A 10,493-nucleotide genomic window follows, 5' to 3' on the forward strand; every position below is an offset into this window, starting at 1 on the left:
ATCCACTCACAAACTTCGTAAGTACTCGACTGTACCCAGTAGCCTTCTATCACTGTATTAAAAATTCAGATAGTTCGGCACCAAAGTACAGTGAGTTGCCTGCAAGTCACTATGGTGATCTCAGGTCTGAAGGATATTTATACCCATATATTTCGCGAGTAGCTCTTGACAGCAGAACGCTCAGCAGGTGAGTCACTTGTTCAGTGACGATGTACCTTTACATCTCACCTATATGCCATACCAGTGTCACCATACTCTTTGGTTAAGAGGATAACCAACCCATATGGCACACAACGACCTTCACTCGATAAACGTCATCGTCTCATAATGACGTATCATTTAATCGCGAACTTGTTTAAGATCTATACGATAAATCCTCTCTCTATCGTACACTAGCATAGTTCTAGGGACTTCATACAGTACAAGAGTTCAAAGAAGATGTCACTTTGTGATGAAAAATATCAGAATAACTATTATTCAATAATCAATAATTCATATACAAGGATGAACTCAATCATCACACGATTGATTTTAAGATACAATTTCTAACAAATCTTTCTTATATCATCATCAAATTGTTTGTCTCATTAAAAGTATTAAGAAACATAACATAGATTACCTGAAAACCATGGATCATGGACACATAATGAGAGATATAACATAGATAGCTTTGAAAACTTACTCACGGTATTGTTCAACCTCAATGCAATTTAGGAGGACATATATCTTGATAGTATGTATCTCTTCATCAGTCAAATATCTCGTCCAACTTTTTCCAAATGCACGACCAGATCTTATGAATACGGACAAACGATCTTCCGCATCAACAAAAACTCCATCATTTCGGGGGACTCTAGTGCGTTGGGTTTGAATGTGAGGTTCAAAGTAATGCGAACAAAAATTAAAAATTTTCTTAATGATATATGCTTTGCTTATTGAATCTTCTACCCTAGCTTTGTTGCCAACTTTTTTCTTCAAGTCATGCATACACCTACAATGTCATGTTCAAAGATTTAGTTCTTACTAGTAAGGATATATAAGAGATGAGGAAATAATAGAAAAATTATCTTTCAAAAGGACATATCCATCTGTACTGGACTGGCCCACCTACTTTTGCTTCATATGGCAAATGTATAGGTAGATGCTTTATTGAATTGAATAATGCGGAGGGAAATATCTTTTCTAACTTATAAATTATCTCTACAATATTTTTCTCAAGCAACTCTATTTTATCAATATGCAATTTTGGAATACATAAATATCTAAAAAATTGGTTTAGTTCAGCCAATGCACCCCATATCGGTTTAGGTAACATATCACAGAATGCCAAAGGCAACAATCTTTGCATGAATATATGACAATCATGACTCTTCATGCCATATATTTTGCCTTCGATCATATTAACCCCTCGAGCTATATTCGACACATATCCATTTGGAAACTTTAATTGCTTAACCCATACACACACCTTCTTGACTTGAACTGGTGACGACACGTAAGTTGCCTTAGGCTTTACTAATTTGCCCCTAATTTCCTATAGCTCAAGCTCTGGCCACTTGCAAAACTATTTTATATCACAATCGGCTTGAACGATATCCTTTGTTTTGCCTTTGATGTCCATTACAGTGTTAAATATATTATCAAACATATTTTTCTCAACATGCATGTCATCTAAATTATGATGAATAAGATTTGTGGACCTGTAAGGCAACTCCCAGAATATGCTAACTTTTTTCGAATTATGTTCTTTTTCAAACCCAATGAGTTTTTATTGACCACATACATGACCGAACATCATTTGATCAAATTGATCTAATCTATTTTTAATTTTCTTGCCACTCCATCTGGATATAGGTTTTGCTCTTTCTTGGATTGATTTTATGAATGCATCATTTTGTTTGCGGAAAGGACATCCTTAAGGAAGAAACCATCGATGACAATCAAACCAACACAATTTCTTACTACCATCCTTTAGAGTAAATGATTTTGTATGTTTCATACAATAAGGACATGGAGGTTTACCATGTGTGCTCCATCGTGACAACATCCCATAGATAGAAAAATCATTGATTGTCCATAAAAGGGCAGCCCTAATGTTAAAGTTTTGTTTCTGGAAAGCATCAAATGTGCATACACCCTTACTCCATAAACTTTGCAATTCATCAATGAATGGCCTAAGAAAAACATCTATGCTTTGGCCAGATGAAGTCGGATCAAGAATAATAAGAGTTAAGAATATATTACTTTTATCCATGCATTTTTCTGGCGGCAAGTTATACAGTGTTACAAAAATAGGCCAATATGAATAAGGTGCAGAATTGTTGGCAAATAGTGTGTATCCATCAGTACATAGCCCCAGTCTAATATTTTGATACGCACTAGCAAAGTCTAGATGCACTAAGTCAAATTATTTACATGCCTCTCCATCTGTCGGATGTGAGACCACGGTCGGATCACGACTGACACATTCTTTATGCCATCGCATATGCCAAGCAGATTTTCTTGACATATATTATCGTTGGAGCCTCGGAGTTAGAGAAAAATAGTGCAATACCTTATAAGGTACATTATACTTTGTATTGTCCTCCATATCAGGCTTGAATCGAGGCTAACCACAAATGGAACACTCTTTTTTCTCCTCGTCATTCTTGTAGTATAACATACAATCATTCAGACAAGCATTTATCTTCTTATAGCTTAATCCCAACTCCATGACCATTTTCTTCGATCAATAAAAATTCTCTGATAACTATTCATCCTTAGGTAGTATACTCTTAATTATTAGGAGCATACGGTCATAACATGCCTCACTCATATTAAACTCTGATTTGAGATTCAACAATTATGTTACGGCCAATAACCTAGTATGCGCTTTACACCCCTCCCACAATGGCTCATTAGTATCTCTAAGCAATTCATAAAACCTTGCAGCTGATGGATTTGAAGTTTCATTAAAGTCATTCATAGTATCATAGGTCACATCAGCCCTCCTTATGCCATCCATAACTATGTCTACATAAGGTTTCTAAGATCTATCCCTCCCCCCTTAGCACTTACAGGATGAGGGTCATCAAACCTCTAAAAAGGTTCCCAATGAAGTGTCCGATTTTGATAGCCTTGCACAAAATCTTTCTTGTAAAGGTGCATCATCACTAAATTGGGGATAAAAATTTTTTTATTCTTACATATCGTGCATGAGCATAGAATTTTATCCCCTTCCATAGTCAATAGATTCAATGTTGCAATTGCAATGAACTCATCAACTCCATCCTTAAATTCTTATGTCACTCTTCCATTATAGACCCTATGGCTCATCCAACTCCGATCCATTATGTTCAACTGTCATTGTGCATTAATAAATATCAAATTCATATCAAACTACCAATATCTTAATGTATAGCAATAAAAGTATATAGAAACAAATATACATTGAATTATTAGCATGCAATTTCTTAGAAATATATGAATAATGCTCTCTCTTTCTCTTTTCCTCATCTTTGCCCCCACCCCACCGTCATCGCGCCACCACTACCGATGGCCCCATCTTGCCATCCCCAAACCTTACAAAATATCATGCTTCCACCAAGACTAAGCTCTCAAATCCTTAAGGGACCAACTCACACCACGACAACTCGCATAAAATCCCATATGCTTGAGAAAAAACCCAAATCGGAACCTATGAACCCCTCTGCTCTCCCTATGTTGCTCTCCTTTTCTGATTGAAATCAACTCACCCTGCCACAACTCAAAGAAACAACCCCAATCGGAACCTAAAGAATCTCTGATCTCCCTCAGGTGCTATCCTTCCCCACAGATCCCAGAAAAGAAGAATGAAATGAATGGAATAAGAATCAAAAAGGGAAAAAAAGATTATTCATACCAATTTAATTTCTTGTATTTCCTTTTTTTTGTTGACATTTTCTTCTATTTTCCTTACTTTTCCTGTTCTCAGGAGCTTCGACCTGGTGGGAGGCTTGGAGCAGCTGAAGAGGGACTGGGGAGGAGGTCTGGCTGCCCACCAACCATCGAGCGAGAGTAGGAGCGAGCGAGCGAGAGAGAGAGAGAGAGAGGGTGGGAGGTCGGAGGGGTTCTAGGGGTGGTGTGGGTTTACCCCATCAGGAGGAGGGATGTCTGGTGTTAGAAAGCCGGTAGGGTTGCATGCATAGATTTCAAAATAAAATTTTAAAATAGTGGAAGCAGATCCAGATTAAACCTCTTTAACCCTACATGCATTAGATCAAATCTAATACTACTTGTGCCCAGACCTAAGATATGCATATAATCTAAAAATTAAAAATTAAAAATTGAGATTGGATCTCAGTACCTTGGTGGGTCGAACTATACTGCAGTCGATGATTGTAGATCTGAATGATTCCTCTAGCTACACATGTGTCCGATCTCCACAAATATCCACATGAAGACTCATTCCAATTAGAGGTGAGATGATCTTCTTAGAGTGCTAGCTTTCTTGCAAAGATCTTTTCTTTGATGGCTGATTTGGTTCTCCCTCAGATCTTACAGACTCTCTTGAGAACTAAGAAGAATGGAGAGGAAGAAAAGGAGGAAGGAGGCTCGGATTTTGAGCAAAACTTTTCTCTCAAAATTTTTCTCTATTTTTCATGCTATAGGTGTCCAACTTTTGGACCCTATTTATAAGGAGGAGAGATTAGGGTTTTGGAAGGGGGTGCCACACCATGACATGCCAAACAAATATGGGCATCCAAAATTATTTGCACCAAGCACTAAGGAGTAGCGTGAGAAATCAGATCTGATTTCTCACGTTGCTCCTTTCTCAATGCCCATAAGGATAGGTAGATTGGTGCCACCTTTATTTCTTACAATATCTGATTTATTTTTTCTTATCTCCATCTCTTGATTTGAATCAAATTCAAAATAAGAAAGAGATTAGGAGATAAGATAGATGAGTCACCAAGCATTATCACCTACCCTTACTATGCCCACTCCTTTCTCACACTAATATTATTCATGCCAAACCTCTTTTAGCATGAAAAATATCTTATGAAAACTAGGGCATGTAAGGGGAGAGAGAAAGTCTTAGGGAGATGGAAATCTAGGGTTTTCTATTTTAGTTTAAACAAAATCAGATTTGGTTTGACCCAAATAGATAATGGAACCTAATCAAATTAAGAACCCAATCTCTTCAATCAAATCCTAATCTAATTAGAAATTAACTAAACTCAAGTCTTGATCAAATCAATAATTAATCTTCCTCACAATTAGGCTTGATCCAATCAAAATCAATCCAAATCAAAATAAATCCAATTCAGCTAGACTTGATCCGAACCTCATTCCTCAATCAAATTGAGTCAATTAGCAATCCAATTACTAATTAATCTTCATATAATTCATTAGCACTTAGTGAATTACTTAATTACAATATTTGCATAAAGTTAATGGTCAATCATATTAACGATTATACCCATCAATAATTTATAATCGTTGATCAACCATATGATCGGACAAGAACCTCTTTTGTGTGTGATCCTATAGGTTCCATTCTGTCTGGTAGTGAGATATATTATAATCTCCATCATAATATCATCGAAACTCTTTTCGATGGATTGAAATAATTCTAACTCTACCCTTCGAGGGTTATCGATCATCAAGACGACGTCTGATGAGTCCCACAATCCACTAGTGATATCTAGCAGTATATAGTAGTAATCCAGTGGAATAAAAATATGAATTCCTAGGTGTACTTACTGTATGATTCAATCCTTCTATCATGAGTCCTGATCTGACAGAGGTCATAGAGAACTCGTCAGACTCCATCGTCAGTCATATACCAGATTGGCTTGACTCGAGTTTACTTATGAATCTCATGAAATTTTTTTCAGTATTCACACTTGCTTTAGTCAAAATCTTTCTGAACTCAGTCTCACAAATCATATAGGACTTCTTCTTTTCTACCAATATTGATAGATTCTATCTAGGTGTATCTTATTCCTAACAGCAAATCTGAACCTACTGTATACAACATATACAGAAAGGATCCGAATAACTAGGGATCAAGGGAGCATGCAGTCAAACTCAGTAGTCTCGCTGTGAATATCCAATGACATCACAGGTCAAAGGACTACTCACACCACTGCAGTATCGAGACAACTACTGACGAGTGAGTAGACATCCAAGTGATTTCTCATATTGATCACTCTCAGTATAAGTTATTCTCTAACAATCACTTACACTCTCATCCCAATGTCCCTACATCACAGATCCGAGACTCATTTGTCCAGAAGAGAGATGATCCATGCACCAATCTTAAATGGATTGATCACTGTCCTCCATAATGATCCATTGATCAGGAGCATTTAGAAACTAACTACTAATAATGTATATCTCAAATTCTCAACATCTTGAGAATATACAAAATCATCTTTGTTAATTTTTAGAATAAATCATGGATATATTAACATGATTGAAATAAAAATATTTTTTTATTAATAATAAAAGTATTACAAGTTTAAAGTTAAGTCCTGAAATTACAAAATATGTCAGCCAATAATTGACTTCTAGGACACTCATCTAACAAACTTCCACTTGACCTAAAGCTAATTGACCATATACCTAAGACCCATCTTCTCAGGGTGAGCTTCGATCTTTTGCTGGTTAAGAGACTTGGTCAGCAAGTTCGCCATGTTCTATATGGAGTCGACTCTCTACACCTCGATGAACTTCTTCTAAAAATATTCGCATATGATGTAGAATCGCCGCTCTATATACTTGAATTTTTGATGAGACTTGGACTCCTTAGCGAGAGCTATGGCACCGTTGTTATCGTAGTGCAGTACAATGACATCTGATGGCATTACATCCAGCTTCGCAATGAACTTCTTGAATCAAAAAGCTTTCTTAGCAGCTTCAAAGACGACGATGTACTCGACTTTGATGGTTGAATCTGCAATGACCGACTGCTTGAAATTTTTTCAGCTGACTGATCCTCTATTATATAAGAAAATATATTCTGATGTAGACTTTCTATCATTGACATCAGTCATGAAGTCTGAATTGGTGTATTGCTCTATTTTCAGCTTCGATCCTTCATCAAAGATCAAAAATAAATTTTTAGTCTTTTTCAAGTACTTAAAGATGTTCTTCACAGCAGTACAGTGTTCTTCACCTAAATTCATCTGATATCTGCTCGTGACACTCATGGCAAAAGCTATATCAGATCGTATACATAGTATGGCATACATGAGGCTCCCTATTGTCGAAGTATAAGAGATCTTGCTTATATGCTGGATCTCTTCAGGTGTGTCAGGACACATCTTCTTGGAGAGATGAATGCCATGTCTAAGGGACAAGAGATCTCTCTTAGAGTTTTTTATGTTGAACCTTTTTAGCATCTCCTGTATGTACATTCGCTGTGAAAGTCCTATCATTCTCTTAGATCTATCCCTTTAGACCTTTATATTAAGAATATAGGAAACTTCTCCTAGATTTTTTATGATAAATTCTTTTGACAACTATACTTTGACCGATGTCAGTATGTGAATATCATTTTCAATCAGGAGGATGTCATCCATGTACAATACAAAAAATATGACAGCACTCCCACTGACCTTTTTGTACACATACGGCTCCTCCTCATTTTTGATGAAATCAAATATTTTGATCACATCATTAAGTGAGTGTTCCAACTCTGAGATGCTTATTTGAGTCTATATATGGATCTTTGTAGCTTGCAGACCTTGTGATCACTATCACTGGATGTGAAATCCAAAGGCTGTTCCATATAGATATCTTTCTCAAGATATCTATTTAGGAAGGCAATTTTTATATCCATTTATCAAATTTTATAATCATGAAAAGCTGCAACCGTTAGCAAAATCTGGATAGATTTCAATATAACCATGGATAAAAAGATTTTTTGATAGTCAATACCTTCGCATTGACTATAATCTTTCGCAACCAGCCATGCCTTATAGGTCTCTACCTAACCATCCGATCTAATTTTTCTTTTATGGATCCATTTACAGTCAATAGGTATAATACCTTCGGGTGGATCTACTAAGGTCCAAACATGGTTGGAATATATGGAGTCAATTTCTGACTTCATCATTTTCATCCATCTTTCGGAGTCAACATCTAACATCACCTCATTATAGGTCTTGAGATCATTCCTAACGTCCCTATCTCTCATAAAGAATACTTTATCTAGATCCTCTGTAAGAATACCTAAATACTTTTTAGGAGGATGGAAGATCCTATTTGATCTATGAGGTGAAGGAGGTACCATGTCTACTAGTTCATTACTAGATTCAGGTTCTTGTACTCGAGGTGGAGGTATCAAACTGGAACTTATGAACCCCTCCGCTCTCCTTATGCCGCTCTCCTTTCTTGATTGAAATCAACTCACCCTGCCATAACTCAGAGAAACAACCCCAATTGGAACCTAAAGAATCTCTAATCTCCCTTAGGTGCTCTCCTTCCCCACAGATCCCAGAAAAGATGAATGAAATGAAAGGAATAAGAATTGTAAAGGACAAAAAAAAGATCATTCATATCGATTTAATTTCTTGTATTTTCTTTTTTTTTGTTAACGTTTTCCTTTGTTTTCCCTACTTCTCCTATGCTTTTTCCATCCTCAGGAGCTTCGACCTAGTGGGAGGCTTGGAGCGGCTAAAGAGGGACTGGGGCAGGAGCTCCGGTTGCCCACCAACCACCGAGCGAGAGCGAGAGAGAGAGAGAGAGAGGGTGGGAGGCCGAAGGGGTTCGGGGGGTGGCGTGGGTTTGCCCCATCAGGAGGACGGATGCCTGGGTGGGGAGGTGTTGCATGGATCGGAGGGGGGGGGGGGGTGCGGGCGCCACCGTCGGGGAGGAGAGGAGGTCACAGGGAGCTATGAGGGGTGCTGGTTGTAGGCATTGTTGAGGCTGGGGGGTGTGGGCTCTGAGGTTGGGGGAGGGGAGGGGGGTCATATGGGGGAGGGCTGGGTTGCAAGTAGTAGAGCGATGGGGGGCGTCACATGGAGCAACATTGGATGAGTGTGCTGGGGCCACTGGGGTCGCATAGGGCTGGGTTGCGAGCAATGGAGCGACAGGGGCATCGTGCGGAGTAGAGAAAATCAGGACTTTTTTGTGCAGGAGAGGAGATTTAGGGTGGTTCGATTGAGAGAGAGGGAGAGAAAAGATAGGAAAAAAGAAAGGAAAAATCAGGCTAACAGAGAGTTATGATTTTATTTTTTTTTTTAAAATTAGCAACGGACTAAAATTCCATTGCAATTCAGTTGTAAAACCGCTTCCTAATGAATTTTTTTATTTTTTAAATTAACAGTAGTTTGAAATTTTATTGCAATTCCATTGCCAAATCGCTTCCTAGTGAGTTCTTTTTTTTTCTAGAGTAGCAACGAAGATGATACTGTTCATTTTTGTTATAATTTTTTTATTTTCAGATTAGCAATAGAATAACTTCAATTGTAAATCCGTTGTTAGCTAATTAAAAAAATTTATAATTCCTTTAACCAACTATTAATAACAAAAATTAAATTTATTGTAAATCCGTTGCAATATTCTGTTGCTAATGCATTGTAATTTCGTTGCCAATGATACAACTATTTTTAGGTTTATTTTTATTTCATTGTAAAATTTTCATGTCTAATCCATTGCAAGTCTGTTGCAAATTTATTTTTTCAAAATTAGCAATGAAATTAAGCATTCTTTTGCAAATTCGTTGTCGATTAACAACGGTTAGAAACAAATTCTATCAATTGCAAAATTTTTATTGTTAACTCTTATATTTCTTATAGTGGACCGAGCTCATCAAAAGACTGAGCTCATCAGAAGGCAGACCTCATCAGAAGGTTGAGCTCATCAGAAAATCAAGCTCATCAAAAAATCGAGATCATGAGGAGGCTGATCTCATCAAAATATGGATCTCCGGATCGAGATAAGTTTCGAGAGGACCAAAAACTCGATCTCTGGATCGAGATAAGTCTCAATGGATCAAAAATCCGATCTTTGAATCAATATAAAACCCCGAATGGGCCAAATCCTCCTGAGGACCAAAATATTGATCTCAGAATCGAGATAAATCTTGAGAGGATCAAAAACTCAATCTTCGAATCGAGATAAGTTTTGATAGGATCAAAAATCTGATCTCCGATTCGATTTAAAGCCCCAAATGGGCCAAGTCCTCTTGAGGACCAAAATATCGATCTCTAGATTGAGATAAATCCAGAAAGGATAAAGATAAAAAGCCGATCTCCGGATCAAAAATTCGATCTCCGAATCGGTTTAAAGCCCCGAATGGGCCAAGTCCTCTTGAGGATCAAAATATCGATCTCTAGATTGAGATAAATCCAGAAAGGACAAAGATAAAAGGTTGATCTTTGGATCAAGCTTAGGTTCTGAAAGAATTAAGATGAAAAGTCGATCTCCAGATCGAGCTTAAGTCCCGAAAGAACCAAGATGAAAAGTGGATTATCGGATCAAGCTTAAGTCCGAAAAAGTTCAAGATGAAAAGTCGATCTTCG

General features: G+C 37.3%; 1 protein-coding gene across 1 annotated transcript; it reads right to left on the reverse strand.

The window, feature by feature from the left end:
- Window positions 1-678: 678 nt before the first annotated feature.
- LOC140855221 (uncharacterized) lies at window positions 679-2,590 on the reverse strand. The gene is made up of 3 exons (XM_073251099.1): window positions 2,555-2,590; window positions 1,070-1,534; window positions 679-993 (listed from the first exon to the last, which is right to left on the reverse strand). The coding sequence occupies exons 1-3, from the start codon at window positions 2,588-2,590 to the stop codon at window positions 679-681; spliced, it is 816 nt and encodes a 271-aa protein (XP_073107200.1).
- Between the last annotated feature and the right edge of the window lie 7,903 nt (window positions 2,591-10,493).

This window comes from Elaeis guineensis, chromosome 2, assembly GCF_000442705.2.
Source record: "Elaeis guineensis isolate ETL-2024a chromosome 2, EG11, whole genome shotgun sequence".
In the NCBI taxonomy this organism is placed as follows: domain Eukaryota; kingdom Viridiplantae; phylum Streptophyta; class Magnoliopsida; order Arecales; family Arecaceae; genus Elaeis; species Elaeis guineensis.